The sequence below is a fragment of the Poecilia formosa genome, unplaced genomic scaffold (assembly GCF_000485575.1).
Source record: "Poecilia formosa unplaced genomic scaffold, Poecilia_formosa-5.1.2 Scaffold56, whole genome shotgun sequence".
Lineage (NCBI taxonomy): Eukaryota > Metazoa > Chordata > Actinopteri > Cyprinodontiformes > Poeciliidae > Poecilia > Poecilia formosa.
In genome coordinates this window covers 1,805,747-1,828,020 of record NW_006799995.1, presented here as the reverse complement: position 1 = coordinate 1,828,020, position 22,274 = coordinate 1,805,747, and the positions used below count along the sequence as shown (strand labels likewise).

At 40.5% G+C, this 22,274-nt stretch overlaps 1 protein-coding gene across 1 annotated transcript in view; it reads right to left on the bottom strand.

Annotated features, from left to right (window-relative positions):
- The window catches only part of LOC107836405 (PR domain zinc finger protein 16-like), a 207,726-nt gene extending 186,086 nt beyond the window's left edge, over positions 1-21,640 (bottom strand). The window contains exon 1 of the mRNA XM_016672088.1: positions 21,301-21,640. Within this exon, the coding sequence (XP_016527574.1) occupies positions 21,301-21,337 (37 nt within the window). The 5' untranslated portion in view covers positions 21,338-21,640. The remainder of the gene's footprint in view (positions 1-21,300) is intronic.
- Between the last annotated feature and the right edge of the window lie 634 nt (positions 21,641-22,274).

Sequence of the window (22,274 nt, the reverse complement as noted above, 5' to 3'; positions counted from 1 at the left end):
TCCTGCTGCCAAAGTGCAGCAGGAGGCATCGCATGTTCTGTAGATTTTTTCAAATCTACATAACACGTGTAAACTGAATTTGCAAACTCCTAAGGCAGTGGTAAAACCTACACTATTTTATTGGGGGGGTTTTATTAGCTATTTATCTTCTTTACAAAAAATATGTTTTCTGTTGATAAAAGTTATCCTTTTTCGAAATTATATATCTATTTGTTACACTTCCAGTACAGAACTTACAAAATAAAATGCTCTTTTACATAGGTAATATGTCGCTTGGACTTGTGTCTAGTTTATATCAATGTCTATGTTTTGGGTATTTGATGATTTATTAATTTACATGCAGATTCAGATATATGTACTTTTCCTACTCTCCCATCACTGACCGACTGGATAGATCCAAGTGAGTTGATGTGACGTCTATTTACAAATCAGACAGTTGGGTCAAAGGGACTGAATCAACTCAAAGGTGGACAAGAAAAGTACAAAAAGTTGTATTTTTAATATAATTCTAAAAGAGCATAAAATGAGAATTATTACAACCTGAAAACACACAAAATAAACTGTTCATTTTAGCTACCAGAACTGTTGCATTTTGGCCAAATTTCTGGCCATCTCCTGAACTCTGAGGCAGACCTCCAGCAGTGCATGCTGCTTCCTGTCTGGAAGTAGCCTAACTGCAAGGTGTCCGTTCTATCCTTTTTTGAAGAGTCCAATTCTGAATTTTGAGTGATATGTTGAATCAGAAAATCTTAACTCTACACACAGTACAGACAGCGACTGCTGTTATTATTGCCAATCTCACCAAAAATGACACTGTGCCGATGGCTGACACTTTAAAATGTCAACCCTGTAACTATTTGATTTGTTTTAAAAATAATTTTAAAATCCTGTTTCACCGCAGAGCGGTGTTAAAGGGCCCGTTCCCTCTCACACCGCACATCTGGCCCAAATGTAAATAATTAATCACTGATCACAACAGAAGGTTGCTAACGGCTCCTGCAGAGTTGATGCAAATGATTAAATGACTTAGAAATTTAACACATAACAGCAAATACGTTTTATTTTTATTTTCCCTTGAGCACTAGGTTGAACTACCACTGTAGTTTATTTGTGCATAAATTTGTAGAAAATAATCCTTTTTAGCTTAGGTTTTGTTTTCATACAGAAAACAGTTCTGATCAATAACTAATTGATTGATTGATTGATTGATTGATTGATTGGTTGATTGATTGATTGATTGATTGATTGATTGATTGATTGATTGATTGATTGATAATAATAGCTTGGAGCTATTATTAAAACAAATTGTTGTTCCATTTTGCTTTGCCATTTCATTAGTAAGGCTGGTCAATTTTCACTTCACTACAGTAGAAAGCAGAAAAAATGATGTTGCCGTAGTTCTTTAAAATAAATCGAAAGACGTTTCCATAGGAACTGGCAGGTTAGACCTTAAAAACTGGTGATCACAAATCAACAAAAAAAAATAAAAAATAAAAAATCTTAGAACTCTGCAGTTGATTTTATCAAGAAACTTCTGGTGAGTTTTGTGCTATTCGTGGAGCCTGGAGTTGAACCAGTGACCCCTCAATGGCCAGGATTTCCTCTGATGGCAGAAAACTAGAGTCAATTTGATTAGCCGCCACTCAGCACAGCCTCAGGTAATGAGGTATGTCTGAAAGTTGAGCAGAGAGATAAGGTGGTGGTCGTGGAACGGAGGGGTCCGGGTGACACAGACATGTGGAAGGGCAAGAGGAACTTTCAAACTTCAAAAGGGTTCAGATTAGAAACAAACACACACATTACAAAGACAAGAAGGAGGAGGAGGGACCGCACAAATTAAATTTTCCTCCCCAAAAAGGGGGAAATGTAGACAATAAGGTATCTCGTTCTAAAATATGTTTGACCCCACATTTACCTGGTTACCCCCCACCTCCTTTTTTTTTTTCCCTCATCCTTCCCTCCCATCTTACCAGATCTAATTAAACCACAGTGGAAAGGGAGCCTTCGCTCACCGAGAGAAACCCTGTCATGACAAAGAGAAACACAAAGCATGACCTGCATTTAATTGGAAACGGATCCACGGCAAAAGGGCAAACGGGGAGATCGCCAGACGAAGAGAAAGTGGGCGCGAGATGAAGATAATTGAATCAAGGCTGAGGGTCGTGGAGGAAAATAAATCTTATTATTGATACTTAAGCTTAATCCGAAGAAAGAATGATTGAAGATGACTTCATTACACACAGCTAATCTATCTGAATCCTTCTTCCACTTTTTCAAAGGAAGCAGCTGTGCAGAGGAGGCAAGTCATGGATGGATTTGCAGAACTTGACATAGTTATTTTGAACAAACCGACACAGGTGAATCTCGATACATAAGAATACTGTTGAAGTATTAATTCAGTAATTAAATTCAAAAAGTGAAGCTCATTTATAGTGTTTTCCTTTTACAGCTAATGCATCTTTCTCAGAAATTCAGACAGTAAAAATGGATTTGACTATATTGAAAACTATGTTCATTCAGATTCAAATGTAGAAATACTCAAATAATTTAAAAGGTTCTATTATACCATTAAAAGATTGTACTATACCCTACACTGCATCTGAGTCAAGGTTAGGTCAGAGCTCAGTTTGCACGAATGCAGAGTAGCATGGAGGTGATCAGCCTGTAGAGCTGCTGAACTTTTTAAATACACCATATAATAGGAGCCTTGAGCTGCTCTCCATTCTCTCCATTGTTGGATCCTTGTTTTTTGTTTTTTTAAATGCTTTTAGTCCAATCAGTCACATTGATGCTGTGGTCATCAAACCAGGTATCTCTTGCACTGAGGGTAGGTGAAAGGTCTTGCTGCTAAATAAACTCATGAACAGTCTTGTCGTTTTTGTCCTTGACTCGGGATAGGCGCTGATGTTCCCTGTAGTTTGGGAGTGACCTAACAACGACAGGACACTGAAGTTATAGGCACATTCTCTGACTCCAGATGCAGTTCATGGATTCTGTGTCCTCAACTTTTGAATGGCATTCATAATCATTTGAAGGCTGTGGTTACCTTTGTTGGTCTTTCACTTACTTTATTCAACCATATGTTTTCCTTCCACCAAGCTTTCTTTGATTACACCACTCCGTAAACACCCAAATTATTTAGCAAATACCTTTAGTGCCTTACCTTCCTCCCCGAGGGTCTATTTTCCTCTGATTCCATATGCCACAAAAAGCATTTCTGTTAAAAGATATTTTTTATTGTATTCTGCAACATTTTTGTATTAATACAAAAAGGAATTTCATGTTTTCATTAGTTCTCAGTCATAAAATAACATAAAATGTATCATATTGATTTGTTTCTCTGTATGTAATCAGTTGAATTTGAATCACTGTCATACTTTTACTTCCATTCAGTTTTACAGAATATAAGCAATGCAAGAAATATTACTGGTTTTAAGTCAAAACCAAAACTTCTCCCCCTAAATCCTACATGATTATGTTTCTGTGGAAAACAAGCATAATCATTTTTTCTCTTTAAATTGGAATCATCTGTAAAACAAACGAGGAGCAAAAACAGAGCAAAAATATTAATTTCCAGCTTTTCCATCAGACTGATCTGCTCATATTACTATTTCAGCTTCAGAGTGGTGCCAAGTAAAACAGCAATTGTCCTGGAAACAGTGCTCAGAGATAAGGCAGAAGGAGCAGTTTCTGTTTTTTTTGTTGTTGTTTTTTTTCTGTTTCTCATTGGACAGCGGATATTTGGCCCGAGGTTCAGGAAACAAACAACACACTTACAGTCTTTTGTGTCAGTCTGTGTGTGTTCGTGCGCGAGGAGCTTGTGCGTTTCATCGGACCTAGCACTCACCTTAGTAGTAACAGGAAAAACATTACACAAGTGTGTAAATTATAGCACTGACAGATTGTGCTCACCACTGGTCAGGTCTGCCACAATTGTGAGCTCATTTCACAAATAAACACACTAACACACTCAGAAAGCAGCGGGAACCTTTGGGTGGGTCATTGAGGAAAACTTTGGAAGCGAATATGCTACCATTGATTAAATGAACACTTGATTCCAACAAATAAATCCCAATAATGCGAAGTCTGAATCTTTGACAAGTTCTTGTGAAAAAAAAAATAAAATAAAAATGCGACCTGGGAAGGGAAGCGATTGAAACATGTCATTTGCTTTGCTTAACTTGTAATGACTGCTGGCTGGTGTGAATAAACGTTGTCAATAATCCATGAGACGGACAGCAACACGCCTACACCTACATGGAAGCGCCCCGCTTCCCTTATCTCCTCCGTTTCTCCCCATCCTGCCGCCATTATTGCTCACATGCAAACACATACTGGACAGTACAGATGGCATGTTCATACGAGAGCAAACACCGTCCAAACGCAACCACGCGTGCACACACGCAGATACGGAAACACGCACGCAGAAAGGACGGGGGGAGGGAGCTGGTCGGCATTCGAAACATTATGTTGTGTAAATAAACACCTGAGAGATTTCTGGCCAAACAAAACCAATTTTCAAAGCTCTGCAAACACACCGCGGGGCCAATCGTCAAATTCGCCTTTCTTTTCTTTGGAGAAACCGCTCAATTAATGTGTCACCACAAGTCACCGCCACAAGTCCCGGCTCAAACAAGTGAGCCACTTCAGTCCGAGCCTCTGGAGGGAGACAAGAAAGAGACATAAATTGGCCTCTTTAAAGTAAAAGAGTCATCCAAAAAAAAACCATTAAGCTGTGGGCACCTGCAACACTTAAAAAGAAATATCTTGCTTTTTTTTTTTTTTACATTCCAACCCTGCTTACACTCTCATCACTTAATGAGCGTGCTGTAAATACATTTCTGTTTATCCACTTCCATCATTAATCCCTTGCTTCTGTGAAGTCACACGTGATTTTCTTTCCCACTTAAGGACGGCCATCTCGTCTTAGACTCAGAGCATTCAGGCACGTACACACAAATAATGTTAAATCGCTTTTACTTAAAACACGCATTCATCTTTATCCATAGTACCTGAACAATAACGTTGAATCAGGATAAGAAGTAATACAAATATTTCGGAGAATTGTCATTTTCTTGCAAGAAAGACTTAGGATTTCAATTACAGGAATAATGACAACATTTTATTAATTTAGTTTTTAAAAAAAGAACTAGATAAATAGCTCTATATTTTAAAGCCCTTTTCAAAACATAATATAAGCCACAGAATGTATACAGACAAAGAAAGCAAGGATGAAATGAACAATATTGTGAAATATCTTAAAGAAGTCGTTCGCACAGGACTTTTTGTCTCAATTTTAGTTGCTTTGAATTAATGTTAATCCAGACCAGTCTTGGGAACGTAACTAATAGTTTGATAAATTTATTTTAACAATCAATTAATGTAATCTAAAATTGTGAAAATGTGGTTATAATACTAGAAAGAGTAAGTAGGTTTGTGGTAAACAATGTATACCCCACCTGCAGCTTTAAATATTTTATACATTTCCTAAACTACCACGAAGAGAAATTTACCCATTTGCAATGGAAATGGGTAAATTTCATTTGGAAATGAATGGGTAAATTTCATTTACCCATTTCCATTGCACTTATATTAAATGGTTAATATAAGTGTAAAAATGGAAACAAAGCTTTCATACAGTTAGGAGTATGAACTGATGGCAGCTGAACTGACCCAGAACTGTTTCTGTAATTTTACGTAAACCACAATGTCATGCAAAAAAATGAAAAGTTTCATTGGTATGGAAATCCATAGATGCTCTGATTCATCTTTCTGCGCCCCTCCCTGAACGGTGAAGGTAGACAAGTCGAGTCAGGAGAAAGTTCAACAAAATAAGACCTCAACAGGAAGGTTCTACTTACTGCTACGAAACACTGGTAGAAACATTACCTTAGTAGAAAAAGTTAGATTCAATACAGCTACTAAACCACCCAGTCACAACGTCCTCTCACACTTCATTACTGTACGGTATAAAAGGAGAGGAGCAGCTTTGATGTGCGCACGCCCGCTGTCACTGTCACAGACACCGTGTTGGCTTGCTGCTAAGCATCCCGCCATTGTCCCGCTGCTACACCTGACACTGGCTCATGGGCCGGCTGTATGTGTGCGTGTGTATGCGTGTGCGTGCGTGTGTGCGTGTGTGTGTGTGTGTGTGTGTGTGTGTCCACCTGTGATGTGATCTCCACTCTCAGTGAAGGTATGAAGAGAGTAGGAAGTGATCAAAGTATCAACTAGAATCCCTGATAGAGAAAACCAGCAGTGCCCTCTGCTCGGAAATGTTATCTCCTCAGGAACGTAATTTAGATACTCCTGCAAGGCTTTGATGTTAGTTTAATGCTGGATTAAGTTTTAAGGCAGACTACTATGGCCTCCATTGCTAGTTCTTTCTTCACACAGCTGAAAGGAATAATTACGGAGTAACACACTTTTGGAATCAGATCCCATTTGGAACCATAAACCATTTAAAAAAAACAAAAAAAAACATTTATTTTGCAGCTTATTTTTGAATGGATACATGTAGACAAGGGAAATTAAAAAGAAGCTATGTAGCAATGTTGTGGTAAATTACTCAAAGTAGGGCGGATGGTTTTATGCTCAGGTTTTGTTGTAAAGCTTTGACAATGTCTGTATGGGTTTAGCCAATTCCAGTTTCCCTTTAAGAACGACAGTATAAGGACAAAGAAGCATAATCTTATGTTTCTATGTCATTATACTGTTATTGAAGACTGTTCAAAATGTCTATGTTAACTTTCAGCTGAGAGCGGCCAATAATTAAATTTTACAAGAATGTTGTATATTTTTTTTATATTTTTCACCCATGGAGGTAGCCATTTTTTATCACTTGTGTAATGCATGCTGGGCTGATGATGTTATGGTTCGGTCTGGTCTGTACTGGAGTCTACAGAGTTAACACAGTAAGGCTCATTCCACGCAATTTGTTTATCATATTGCATTTGAACTGCATCACTGTTTGCTGTCATTTCAAAACAAACAAACAAACAAACAAGCAAACAAAAACCAGACCTGACACAGAGCACGACAACAAGCCCAGGATCACACAGTTCAGCCAGCAGTACACAAGCTCCTTCCAGCCAACTCATTCCTTTACCTGCATTTGGTCCTCCTCATCATCATTACCCCATGGGATTTCTACAGTCCCATCAATTTCATTGAGCTCCAATTCAAACTAAAAAAAAAACTCTTTTAAAGAAGAATTTGACCATTTGAACAAAATCAAAACAAACACTGAGCAACTGCATTTTAGGTCCCCTTCTAAATTTCAGAGGCGTAGCTTCAAGTAGAAGATGCAGGTTTAAGCTTGACCAGCACTGTCTTGGTTATGATGTGTGCAGCACCCAGATGGCAGGCGGGCAAGAGGGCAACTGAACATGAAGCAGTAAAGGGCAGTTCTGGTTACGAGGATCAGACGGCAGCACTACAGACCCGGCTCAAAGTGGCTGCCGCTACCAAAGTCAAGGTGTGGGTTACACTGCCGAGTACAAAGGACACACATACTCCTAGTTCCTCAAATGGATAGTCTGTGTCTCTCCATAAAAGTCAACGTGCACCAACTTTCACCTCATCACAGAAGATTTAAAGAGTTTGTATCAATTATCAATGGCTACATTCACTTCAGACATTGTTCCCAGGGGCTAAAAAAAGAGAAGTTACCTCTTATACTGAGCCAACAAAATGGAACAAAAGCAGCAAAACACAACACAGAAAGTAAAAAAATAAATAAAATAAAAATCCTAGCAGCAAAGTCAGAAGCACGGACGAAGAGAGAAATAATGCAGGGGAGCCTGCTTGCGAGAAACCATGCAGCAGCTTTAGGGAAGGAAGGGAAGCGTGTGGGCCTGCTGCTAATTTCCCACCCCAAGCGCAGTAATCTGAAGGCAAGATTAAGGTAAAGGAGTTATTCTTGACTATTTTATTAAGAGGTGCTTTAGGCACTGGAAGAAGGGGCTTTAGTGCTCCTCCAGCAGCGTGCCATACAATACAAAACAAACATTTGCTGTTATTGCACCAAAGTACTCTCAGATGTGCTAGGTCGGGGGCCTCCCGTTTTGCTGCGGAGGAACTTGGCATCAAAGTTTTCTTAAATTCAGTGGAAAACAAAAATATAAAACTATAAAAAAAACCACAAAAAAAAAACAAGCTATTTCTCTGGTCAAGCTCTAATGAAATGGCAGGTAACATAAGAACGGAGGGCAATTGTCACATCAAGGTTTAATTCAACTGAGTTAAAGTGGAGCAATCCATACAACTGCTCTTTTTGTTGTTGTGTACGGAAGCTGAATATCTGCCAAAAGGAATCAAAGGCATATAGCAATTGGCCAGAAGCAATTTCACACACTTTTTGAAATACAATGACCCAATAAACATCTACATAAAACAAAAGCAAAATATGTCATTGGACAGCTGATTCAGTTAAGAGTGTAAAGTGTTGTTTGGAATAACTTCCCTAATAAAAGTGCTAAACTGACATGTCTGGAAACCTCAGGAACTTTAAACGGAACGGTCATCATGGACACACGAAAACCACTGAAGTGGTTCGTTTTAACCTCTCGTAAAACACAATCGAGAAACCAGCTCTTCCTCTTTCTTTTTCTGTGCAAAAAAACAGAGGATGTGGCAAGGCCTGAAGAGGAGAAAACTAAGAGTGGAGGAAGATTTAAGGCTTTGGAAGTTTGTCCATGAGCACGATTAGAAATAGACTGCAGAGGATATGTTCACATTGTGATATTTTAAACTTTGAAGTCTCTAAAGTGAGACCTGATGAAGGTTTAAAACTCTTTTTTTCCTAGATCAGATCAAAAATATTTGAATATATTTGCGCACACACAAAAAAAAAGTTACAAATGATCATTTAGTTGTTACTGAAAAAAAAAAAAAAGTTCAGAAGTGTATCTATCAGGGGCTTGGCTGAATCCACACCAATCCAAGATGTTTCGTGGCAATGATGTTTTTACAGGTAAAAATCTGTTAGACTTTACCGAATCTATGAAGTCATAAATTATGTTTTCTTCCTAAATAATCTCATAAAAAGCTGCTTAACTAAGATAAAGTTTTGTACTTTGTTAACTCAACTCCATTCAGACATTGCACGTTTCTTTAAAATAAGCTTGCAATATTTCTCAGTGCTTGCTGTATACAACTACTCTCCAAGTTTGCTCTGACATACATAAATAACTGCAGGTTGATAGAGAGATTTTGCATAACACCATCATTATATGTGCTAATCTGGAGTATTGCTGTGGTAATAAAGAATCTGATAAAGACAATCTTTGGTCAGTTTGTACCTGCAATGCAACTTAACGCAAGATCACAAATTCTTAAATGGGAACCTGTCGCCATCGTGATGATGTGCACAAAATGTTTCAGCAACTCTCGTATTCTATTGAACTGGATTTGTTGATATTGTGCAAATAGTGCCTATGTTAAGGCTATTCATAAAGCTCTGCCAAACAAGTGTAACTGGTCTAGGTGTGCTCAGCGCCCAGTATCGCCCAGCGCCTCTGCCGGACTTTTTGTCATGTAGATACAAAGGATGCAGCAATCACTTTGCTGAACAGATGTTTGGGCTTGTGTTGGGTACAAGAACGCAAAAGTAGGAATGCGTGAAAATGGACATATTAAACGGCAGCCTGAGTGTCGAGAAAACATTCACGTTAGTGACTGACACGTATCTTTTTGTCTTCTGCCCAATGGCTGGTGAAGCTGTACCAAAGACGTTCAATTAATAAATGCTGCCTGCTTTGCCTTTGGAAGGCTGAGCATCACAGATACGCCGGTTTGTAATAGAGCTATTTGTTTTCCTCAGAAAGCTGTCCAAATGCTCTCGCTGGGGACAGCAGACTACAAGAAAGGCCGGCTATGAATTGGTCAAATCCACAGGGGCAAGCTATTGATCAGGCCTGCAGCTAGTGAGACGCAAATATGCAACTAAATTAGATACTGGTGTGATCGCACATATGTGCCTGGTGTCCGTACATAATACTTGCAAAGAAAACAAATTAATCTGCAGTGACAGCCACTCGCTTTTACAAACCAGTACATTTTAAAATGGTTGATATGATTATAATCAAATATTTTTTTTCTCTTTTTTTGGTGACATAGACAGTCAAAAGGATATGGATACTTACTTCTATTTATGAACTGGTACAGACAAATGTACCAAAAATAAAAAAATTAACATACAGACATAGTTGACAAAGTACAGAATGTAAAACATAAGTACACTACATACATCTTTGTCCTGGGCCCTCTTCCATATTTCATTCCTTCTTCATGTTCTTTTTGACATCTCCTTTTCCAACGAGAGCAGTGTGTCAGGGTCAGAAAGCAATTTAAAACCTTTGCTAATGAGAGTCAAAGAGAGAAAGAGGGAGAGAGAGAGAGAGAGAGAGAGAGAGAAAAGTGGGCGAGAGAGGGGGAAGTGAAAGGCTTGGAGAAAAAGAAAGATGGTGTAGTACGGCCAGAGAGAGGAAGAGGATGAAGGAGGGAGGGGTAAGGTTGGGGTGTCAACCATCAAAGCCGCCCAGGAGAAAAGAAGGCCAGGTGCTGGTTGTGGGAATGTGCCGTCCATGGTTCCAGAGACCAGAGAGCTGTGGCGGTGGCGGTGCTGGGGTGGGGGCTGCAGGGTGGTAATTAGCCAAGCCTGGAGGAGAGCGAGGGCCCTCGAGGGCCCGCGGGGATAGCCCCTCCGAGGGGATACCATTTGCACTTCTACAGGAGCCGCCAGCCTCCAGGCCACAAAGAAGGGGAAAAGGGGAACTATGGCATCCTTTATCAGGCCGGACAAAGACGCCGCATCTTTTCAAAGGAGACCGGAGAGAGAGAGAGAGAGACAGAGAGAGAGAGAAAGGGAGAGGGAGAGACGGAGAGAAACTCCAGTGTTCCAGAAAAAGAGGGGAAGAAGAGGAAGAAAGAAGAAAAGGGGGTGGAGGGGGAGTATCCTCAGACCAGTCAGGAGAGACGCAGAGTGAGATGCCTGTGTTTGCTAGCAAAGCCAGACAGGAGTCATGCCTTGACCCTGTCAGTCCTCTGAGACATCAGAAATTCACTAACATCCCCCAGACAGCAACATAGTGTTGAGTTGCACAGGTATATTCCCCATATAATGCAACTGAGACCGTGAATATGTTTTTTTTTTAAACATATGATTTTACTTCTTAGTTAGCAGAAGATCGCCGTCCTGAAGAAGAATAAAAGTGCAGAGTTTAGTTCATCTTTAATGTAATCTAAAGCGATCCAAGCACACAGAGTGAATACGGCAAAACAGCCACCCCTCTACCGCTGACATTATCAAGGGATCTTAAGAGTTTTGCCCTCCTGCAGAGTGGTGGAAAGTGAAGGTCACTGACATTACTTTTACCTATTACCTTTGGAGAAACAGCTGTAAACGGGGGGGGTCAGTGGTGCCCACTGAGGCTACATGGCTTTGTGCTGGGGAGCAGCCTGACAGCTTTGGCTGAGCAGGTCAGAGGTCAGATGGGGCCATGTGATAAGGCATTAGAAAGCTGCATATAAGGACCCTCAACTGAAGAGTCCTGAAAAATTTCAAACTCTTCCCCCCGTTCTCTCCTTTTCTCCTCCTTTTCCTTCTCTTCCCCTCTCCTCTCCGGCTCTGGACACAAAATGCCATTTGTTGTCCATCAGTCAGTAGCACAAGCCTCGGGTCGGACCCGGTGCTGAAAGCTCCATTCACACACCCTCTCACCCAGGGATGTTTTTGCAATTCAATATTTTCACACGCAGGCAGCTTCATCACTGCTTTGGAACCATACACTTGGCAAGATGAGGCTGTGGAGGGGGGAGGGAGGGGGGGCTTCTGGGACAGAGGGCCTTAGAGAGGCTGGGAGTGGTGGGGTGGTGGTAGGGTCAGCAGAGAAGAATCCTGGTGTCAGGAGAGAACAGGCCCACGCCAGCTAATGGGCCATCTTGAAATGTTTTACCATGACCCTCTCTAACACCTACGCTCACACAAATAAGTGGGCACCCACTCACCGATGGTTACACACACATTCCACTTGACTCATCACTTTACCTCTACTCTGACTCTAGGTTAACAAGTGGGGGCTCGTCTTTCCTCTGTCAAAATCTCTGTGCGAATATAGTGACACTCTGCTGCTGAGCTGTGTCTTGTCTGCCTTCCGCTCAAACCATACAACGCCCTGCGAGGCTGTGTTGTGCTGACTTCACGAGCCACCTTTGCTTTGCTTTCAGTGTTGCCAACACTGCTACTGCATGTACTGAAAATAACTCGTACCTGACCCGCCGTTTTCTGCTTAGGCATGCTGCTGCCAGCATGGTGTGGGTCAAGGGTGGAGAAAATCTCATTCAACTTGCAGCATGCCAGCGCATTTCGAAAGTTAGAAGTATCGCATCACAAAATCTGTGTTGTATGAGCTGGTCTTGCCATTTAAAATGGTACTGCAGTTTTAACAACAGCACACATGTGCATAACAGAAATGCAGAATGCCAGACTTACAAAGTTTTCTGTTTTTCTGGGTCTGTGAACTGTTCTGCCTCCATCGTTCCGTGTAGCGTTGTTTTTTTTGTGATTATCGACACCAAAAACACCAAACAAACAAACAAAAAAAAAAGCCTAAACCAAACATAAAGTGGATCAAAGAACTTTCCTGGTGTGAATACACCCTTAATTACATGGGTGGATTCTTCTAGTCAGGCGACTTCTGAAGGTAGCTGATTGGACTAGATTTGATCTCTTTTAACTTCGATATTACTTGCTCCCACATTACATTGAAGTTTGTGGTTTGGGTATGAGTCCTTACTGCACATGAGGCACTGCACATTTTTACATATTATGACAAGAGAAGTCTGGCAACCAACAACTGATAAATACTTGCTTTATGTCGATTTTAAACAGAACCAACACAAAGACTAACAGCAGCAAGAGGAAATGCAAAATCTGCATAATTCCAACCAAAACATTTCAGGTAATTTGTTCCAATTCCACAACTGTTACACCTCGAGATTTGCTTAGCATACAGAGTGGCTGAGGTAAACATGGATGGCGGGGAAGGGGAAGGAGACGGGATGCGGGGGAATTTCTAACATATTTATCCTGTGCGCCACACTCTACTTAATGAAATGAAACCACACCAGTAGTGGCCCTTTGTCTCTGGAGAATTCAGTAATCAACATGCCACCAGTTTTCATTTTGTATGAAAATAAATGGCAGCTGGTGAATATGGGCCTAATTGTGCTGCACTGTAGAGAGGAGCTAGGAGAGTGGGGGCCGGGGGGCTGTGGGGAACTTGTAGCACCACTGTAGCACAGCCAATTTTCATGGACAGCAGTGCTCGAGCGAGGTGGTTGAGTAAGCAGAGGCATTCATCTGGGGGGCTGGAACCCTGCTTCCACTCTCTCCTCCCTGTTCTATCCATCATACTCACAAAGAAAGTTAGCCAAGTATTAAGCAAATAGAGAACTGGTGAGGCCTCTGCACTCGCGCCTGGCAGGGTCACTGGATAATGACAGCTCAATTACTGGGAATCTCCTTGTATAGCCTCCTCCCCAATACAATCCCAGCGCACCCGTCCCACCCTGCATGGCAAATTTGTCAAACTCGACCAAAACGACGGGTCTGACAGTGTAATCGCTAACCGTCCCGACCGACATGAAAGAGGTCTTTATCTGGCCAAATCAAAGAACCTGATCTCTGAGAGAAAAGGGTGGAGGAGCAGAGTGGGTGGAGGGGGGGGGAGAAGAGGAGAGGAGCGAAATGTCCCAAACAACTCTGAGTGAGACGCAGAGATGTCTCTAATCCGCTTTAATGAGACACCGCTTGCCTATCTTTCGCTTTAACGACGACACACAGAGACAGTGAGGAAAGCGGAGGAGGAGAGGGGGCGAAGTGGGGGGGAAGTAGCCAAAGCTTTGAACTGCCGGCCTGATGAAAGGAGGAGCAGCGGAGGGAGTTTAGAGCCATGCTGCCCCTGTACACCACTGTCTGTTTGGGAGGACAGCTAAACCGCCCAGGGGACGGAGCAGTTTGTCCACTTATCATATCTGAACAGGATGAGCCATCATCAGCACGGCCGCTGAGGGACTAAAGATGGACGGTGGTGAGACTGAAGAAATGTGCTGCAGTGACAACTGAGGCACTCAAATCCAAAATAAATCAATTTCTGAGACTGGGTAACATGTTTCAGTGGATTTTTGAATAGGCTTTTTTTTGTGTGTTTGACTAAAAGCTTTTAACTCATTTAACAACTTCATGTTAAATAACTGAGCCATATCATTTAGGGGCCCTTTCGTGGTCAAAATGAACATCTTTAGAAGCATTTTTTTTTTTTTTTTTTTTAAGATTTTCAAAGTGAGATTGTTGTTAAACAGTTAATATATAATTCCATTAGCTGTTCTTGGCATCTTAAACAAAGAATACATTAAAAGCACAACATGAAGATCTACAAGTTCAGGAATGCACAAATGCAAAAGCTTATTAGAGATGTAAGAGGGTGAACAAGGGACAAAGTGAGGGGGATAATACCAAATAAATCTGGATTAGTACCAGATAAGACTAGTCACAATGTTTAGCAATCCCTCGATTATCACGATGTAATAAACAAAAAAGAGAAAGGGTGGGGGCAGAGGGGGTCATGAGGGCTGCAAAGCGGGCTAATTGGGGGACTTGACACATTTGTGCCCTTGTTTTGCAAACAACACACAGTGTTTAGCAGCAGGTGGCGTACAATCACAGCAGACACACATAGAGATCATCATTTAGCGTTAATCAGCAGACCTAGAAGCGAAGATGACTGAACGGAGTCCACTGCACACTGCAAAGTAGCAGGGCAGATCATAATCGGATGAGTAGTCACACTCGAAGACAAAATGCATTTAAAGTCAGAGTAATGGCTTTTTATTTTAGTAACCCTCCCCATCACTCCACCATGGATCGCTCTTTTAATTTTTACTGATGTATTTTTAACAATTCCCCTGCCCCCTATCTGCAGGCTGCAGGCTGCAGGCGCATGGGAGATGAAAAACAGGGGGGCTGCTATAAAAATAAAACATCAGCGGTATTTCTGAAACTCTCCTAGTCATGTCATACCCTGCACAAACGATGTGATAGGGAGGCTGTTTTTTTCTTGTTTTCTTTTTTTTTCTTCTTTTTTTTTTTCCTTTTTGCAAACATGGAACATGAGGTCGCACTGCAAAGGAGGGAAAACAGCCGCATTTGCCAACTGGATAATGCGAGGTCGACGTATCGGTGGAATGAATAGGATTTGGAGCCATGTGCAAGAGCTTAGAGCAGCCATGTTTGTGTGTCAACTCAAAATGTGACAAAGCCGGCATGAGAGTCGGCAGGAAATACGGGGGTCCGCGTCGCTGCGAGTTCGTCTGCGTGTGTCCAGGTGCCCACCCATTGCTGTGGCCAAGGTCATGGCTCAGAACGGTGACAGGGCCTCCAACACGCTGTACAAAAACGGTGTGAGCGCACACATTCAGCCTGAGCCAGCAGTGCCAGCCCCTACTGTTTGGATGACATTTACACTCAACCTTTCTAGTTTGTGATTGATTGGGGTTAAATCATACCAATGCACAAAAAATCTGTCACCACCGTGTGCAGATGTGTGTCCATGCATGGTCCCTGTATGCGTGTGTGTGTGTGTGTGTGTGTGTGTGTGTGTGTGTGTGTGTGTGTGTGTGTGGGGTGGAGAATGAGGAAAAGCCAGTCAAGTGTATTCAAGCCTTCAGCGAGACTCGGTAGGCACTGACGGGTCAGTGTGACTTCATAATTTTGTTGAACTTTAACTGAAATCATTTCAGCTTACCTGGTGGATGAAAGGCAAAGTGTTCGTTTTGGTGTGTTTGCGTTTAGAGGGAAACTGTTTCTGATGATTTGATAAATTAAAGCAACAGAAACTTTAAAGTCAAAACGACGTCTGCTTAGAGGGAAAACTGGCACTGACGTTATAAAACACACAAGGTTGGAGTTCACAATAGAATTTGAGGCATTTCCAAACATTACAAGGCATGTGCTCTGCTAGACTGTTTACTTCCTGGTTTTCAGAGTACATTAGGATGGAAACTGTGCAGAACTGTACAGTGAAAAAGTTCATAAGAGTTCAAAAACCTCTGGTGCAAGTTCAACAGGCATGAGATTCAGTCAAAGATGGTAAAATGACTGTAATATAGACGTTATATTGTACCTAGATTATTAATGGTTTTCTGATCGATGCAAAACTTTGAAGCAAGAATAAAAACAGTTTAACCTAAATTTAATTTATATTTTGGTTTAACGCCTGCTTGATGAAAGCAATTTTTCTCTATCATTCTTTAGTTTTAAACATTTGGATAAGAACTTGTTACACTGTTTAGATAAGTTATTTCTTAGCACTTTGCTATGACTGTGTTCCAGTATTTTAATGGGAAATATGTCTACATAGTGCAGTACACATCTTATTTTATAAATTATATACTCGTCTTTAAAACCCTTTGTAAAATTTGTCTAATTTCAACGGCCATCGGTGATTTTATATGTGCAATAAAAGCAAAATTTGAAAGACAACAAATTTGATAAACAGATTCAAATTCACTCTGCCACCATTTTACTGTGGTCGATAAAAATTGGATAAAGGTTTGGGCCGCATGCTTTCCTGGATTGATGGCTGTAATACTGCTCATGTCAAAAATGTATCATTTAAAAATACTCCGCACCGCACAATTAGAAACTATCATCCAACCAACAAGTTTCCATATACCTGTGCTGCTTATTTAGTAATGCCAAATTGTTACAGCTGCACAATGAACAAAAGCAAAGAGAATTGGAAAAACACTGCTTGGATGTAGTACCTGTTTCAGGTGTCAGATAATTTAACTCTGGCCTGACTATAATACACTTGAGTACTTCAATGTACTTCAGTGACCATTAGAAGCTTGGTTGAAATGGGTCTTAATAACCAGAAACAAAAACTCAAGTCAAGTGAAGGATTAACTGTGATGATGAAAAAGAAAGTGGATCAAGAAAATTATGCATTAATAGCAATTATCATCATCACAGTCAACAGCCTTGCATGTTTTTCTATTACAACCCTTTATGGTCTGGACTGTTGCACTTAGTCTGTTAGAACAACAACAACAAAAAAACACGTTAATGTAAATTTCCCTCAAAAACACGTTAAATACTTAAAACAGCTCCAAGACCACATAATAATATGATGCCAACTGTAACATTTGTGATACAAACATTTCTGAGTGTTTAAGAACTTGCTGTATCTAGTAAATGCATTCAGTCATCCATTTTCTTCTGGTCTTGCTAAATACATCTCACACAAAGTGCATAGGTTTTTAAATCTATTTGGTTATGAGTATATCAGTATCAATTTTGACACAATGACAGTTGAAAAAATCAAGTGATGCCTACAATTGTTGTGGTTGTGTGTGTCAACAGACATGCAACAGTTCAATTCTTGATAGCCATTGTATCAGGTATAACATGGTTAAGCTTTATTTCTCAATCCACTAAAAATACTTAATAATTTGTTAAATAAAAAAAAAAAAGCAGTTACTCAATACAAAAGCTATTCCTGTCAGGATTGCAGCTAAATTCAACTGAGCACAAGAAGAAAATTGGGCTATTATTATAATTTCAAAAACGAGAAGCTGAAACGGTGGTAATTCCATTAAACCGGAGCAAAGGGGGAAAAAGACACTCAAGTCTAAAACTCTGATTTTACACATATCTGTGGTTATAAAAAAATGTGTATAGATATATGCAACACTACTCTTGAATGAAATCTCAAAAGGAAAAACGTGTAAAAATGACCTAAACGAAGGTTAATAATACAATTTCAAAATAAAAGCACAGTTAAAAAAAAAAAAAAAAAAACATTTGATGATCCTATCATTTATAGGACCAGGCTCTAATCTGCGAATGTGAAAGAGAGCTGTGTGACACATTACAGCTGCGTGGCAGCGATACATGGGAGACCCTAAACGTTTAGCCAGAAGTTAAACATAGCGACCATTGTTGGTTTTCAAGTGTTATGGGTTGGGTTTTATTACTTCTGTCAAAACATAAGAAGCTGTTGAGCCGGGCCAAGTTCATGACTGGGGAGCATACATTCTAATAATGGGCCTTTAACGCAAAGATCACAGGGATATGTGGAAATGTGTAAAGACAGCGCAGAGGTCAGAGAGGTGGGAAGTGGTGGATAATGTGTGCGTTTCTTCAGCGACCTGAATCAGCAGAGGAGTGAGAAGGATTAAAATAAATAAATAAATAAATAAATAAATAAATAAACAAACAAATAAATAAATAAACGGAGGTAGTCTGAAAACACACGGCATTAGATTTGTTTTTATTACTATTATTGTAGCTACTGAAAATGCAAAAAAAAGCAAAAAGAAGAAAGAAAAAAGGTGACGATAATCAATGAAGTGTGAAAGCTGCCTTTAAAAAAAAAAAGTCTGTCTCTGCATGTAAAGCTCGTTTCGTGCTTCCATTTACATTATATTTCTTTTGGCTTCGGTGCAGAGGTCACCGGTCGCATATTTACAGCAGCGCGCGCATGTGTGTATGCTCTTTGGATGTGTGTGTATGCTCTTTAGATGTGTGCGCGTGCGGCTGTTTTGTCCGCACACGTGCCCCGAAAAAAAAAGGAGAGAGAGAGAGAGAGTGAAAAAAGAATACTGGGGAAAATAAATCTCCTCTCACTCAAGCGGAAGCCCTTAATTGATCCAAAACCAATTTAAAAGCTACAAATGGGCCCAGAAGAATACCACAATAAAACAGCCGCAAGGTGTTAGATTTTTTTCTTCTTCTTCTTTTGACTTCAAACGGTGCACAGCCGCACCGCTCACACACAGAAACAAATAAAACTTTAATCTGCGTGAGCAATCAAGATTCGGGAGTGTTGTGCGTTTTACTATGAAGAAATAAATGAATTAACTTTAAATAAATTAAAACTGTTATGCATCATTGTTCGAAAAATGTTAGCTAATTATTTAAAAATTAAGGTGCAAATATAAATCAGAATTAAACTAATCTTCCCATGTTAAGATAACTAAAATTTATTATAAACGGTAACAATTAAATCCCATTAAAATACACAAACACTTGCAGCTGCACTTAAAAAAAAATCCATGCTCGTCGTTGTTGCAGCATAACACCCCGCAGTTCAGTCAGATGATATATCGGATGTGTCTAAAGGAGAAATCACTCACGGAGGTTAAAAATAAAATGATAAAACAGCTGGTGGACATTTGCTGCGGGCCTACTGTACTCGGAGAGGTCAGAAAAAGGAAGGAAAACGAGAAAAAGAAAAAAAAAACGAGACGTGCACGTCCACTGTACGTTATATTCAAAATCTGCGGGCCCGTGTGTTTTGAATGTTTGAAGAGAACAAGATATTTTTCATGCCAGCTGTCTCCTCGTGTTTTCCCTATAGCTACGGCTGCAACACAACAAGATCCGAGGCCTGCAGAGAGGCTGCCTGCCAGTGCAGCGACGAGACCGATCCCAAAGCCAGGCATTTGTGTTCATTAGCACCCGGATCAACAGACTATCAGTGCTGTTTGGAGATCAAGACCAAGTGTAATTACCTCGAGGCAAAAGGACCCCCAATTCTCAACGTGTTTGGAGTATTTCATTCAATAAAAGCAGCCTAATTAGACTTCTGCTTTTTTGTTCTTTTTTTTCTCCACCTTTTCTATCTGCCATTAGGTTTGCACAAGAATCCGATCTCTGCATGGTGAGCCATAAGCCCGATAATGATTTTTTTTCTATTTAATTTTCCCGTTTCATAGCAGTAGCACTGTAAAAAAAATAAAATAAAAAATAAGAGTAAAAGACTAAATACAATTCAAATAAACTGTTTTTTTTATCTGTGTAATATGTCATTTCACTTTAGACTAAGTAAAAACATGTTATTTATTTATTTATTTTTGTCAATAAAACCAGTAGTGACGTGTTTAATCCTTGTAAGGCTACAAATAATTATGTGCAAACCGCCAAAAATAGTAAATTAAAAAATTCATATTTAAAAAAAATCATTATAATCCTTAAATGAAATAAATTAAGTAAAACAACACAGCAAATGCAGCTGAAACAAACTACTAAAAAAAATGTAAAATGTAAAAATAGCAACAGGCCTTCTTCACAGGTCGAAATGGGGTTGGAGTAAACTGTGGCCAAAAAAAAAAAAAAAAAAAAAAAGAAAAAATCAGACTGACCCGAACAGAACACGCCGTTTGAAACAAAGTTCATTCATGCAAGAATAAACATGATTCATGAATCAATGCACCATCAATAAACAAATGTCAAACAATAAACACGCTCCATGCCTGACAACAAAACTGCTCATGTTCAACAGGAGAAAAAAAAAAAAAAAAGGAAACACGAATACATGAATTTTTCCGTGTGACGCGAACAGCAGTCCGTTCAGAAAGAGCAGCAGCAGCAGCAGTGCATGGGCGCTTGCAGGACGTATCATTGATTGGCATTCCCATGAGAAGGAACCAGTCAGCAGCAGCGGCCCCGGTGGCCCTGGCATTAAAAAAAAAAACGAGGCAAATATCTTCTGCGATTTCAAATACGCGTGCATTTCAGATCTCGCTTGCTTTCTTTCTAGTCCAAATAAGCATCTCGGCGTCTCCCAGTCGTTTTTTTTTTCTTTTTCTTTTTTTTCAAAAGGAGCGAAATGAGTGCGTCCAGAGCGGCGTGAGCTGTGAAGGCAGCTCGCAGCAGAGCAGAGCAGAGCGGTGCCACAGCGCCCACTACATTTCAATTGCACCCAAACCTGGAACGACTCTCGCTATAAAAAAAAGTTACTCTGCGATTCAACAACTTTTTTTTTTCTTTTCCTTTTTCTGTTTTGCTTTTTTTCATATAAATATATTTTGGAGAAAAGGGACAGATTTGCGCCTGTGTTGAAACGACCGACAACAGAACCGAACAGAAACAGGGGATAAAATACGATATGACCGACGGTGTTTATTTCTGCTTTTACAGAAGAAGTGTGATCAGGTCTAAAGCACCGGCGGCGTTTCTCATCACGCGTGAAACTTTGCGGACGCAGGGATCAGCGAAACCGGGAGCGCAGCATGCGGGGGGAACAACATCCAAACAGCCAAATAACTGAGACGTAAAGTTATCTGTGGACAAAAGAGTCACCCATCCTCTTTTTTTTTTTTTTAAAGGCTCTACTGCAATTGACAAGGACACTTTGGACCGGGACAAAGCCGGCGGAGTTTTAGAAGCCGGCGGCTGGAAGCGGTAAGAAATAAAAATCATTTTAAAAACCACAGAAGAAGAAGAAGACCTACTTTTAGCCAGTTTTCTCGCCCTCGCCTTGGATCTCATCTTGTCGGCTTGTAGATTCCTCTCGTCGTCCTCCGTGAGCCCAGAAGCAGCAACAACACTATCTTCATCTCACCAGCATTGTCAGTTTGGACACCTTCGCACATGCGCACAGGCCATTCAATCTGACACCCTCGCCCGGGCCAAAAAACTTTCCAATGTATTCATCATCATCACTTTTTTTTTGTCCTATCGTCTCCCCTTTAGATCACTTATCTCTTCCCCTCCTCCTCCTCCTCCTCTTCCTCCTCCTCCTTCTCCTACTGCTCGCTCTTCACCCGTTCCCCCCGCCGCCACCCCATGTCATCCCCCTCACTCTCGTCCCCCCTTCTCACCCATGCAGCCCCCCCACCCCCACTCCCACCCCTCTACCCCATCCGCCCCATTCAGCTCCTGCCAGCAGCGCCGTCCTGGATTTTTTACCCCTTTAAACAGAGGCTGCTTGGTTTTCTGCAGCGCGACGGCGGGACACACAGTGAGGTACGGTGCCGGGGTCAAGGTCGCATTTTAAATACAAAACAAAAACAAACTCTATTTATTATTATTATTATTTTATTTATTTATTTTTTACCGTGCAATAAATAGTAGTTATTACAAAGAATTTTTCCGTTATTTCGTTTTTTTTTAATTGCAATTGTTTTTGTCATAAATTACAACAATTCCCTTCCCCCTCTCTCTTTTTTTTATTTGAATTTACAGATTTATAGAAACTCGTCGGCTCAGCTGATGCGTCATGGTAGCGTTCGTGCCAAAAAGCGCTCAACTTCCAGGCGTTATTTTTAACTTCATTAATGCACACGTGGGAGAGAGAAAAAAAAGGAGCAAGGCTCGATTGCTGTAACACGCTTCCAGGGTATGATTTGGTCTTGTGAGGAGTATGTTGGAGTGTGTGATTCCCTCTCTCTGTGTATGTGTGTGTGTGTGTGTGTGTGTGTGTGTG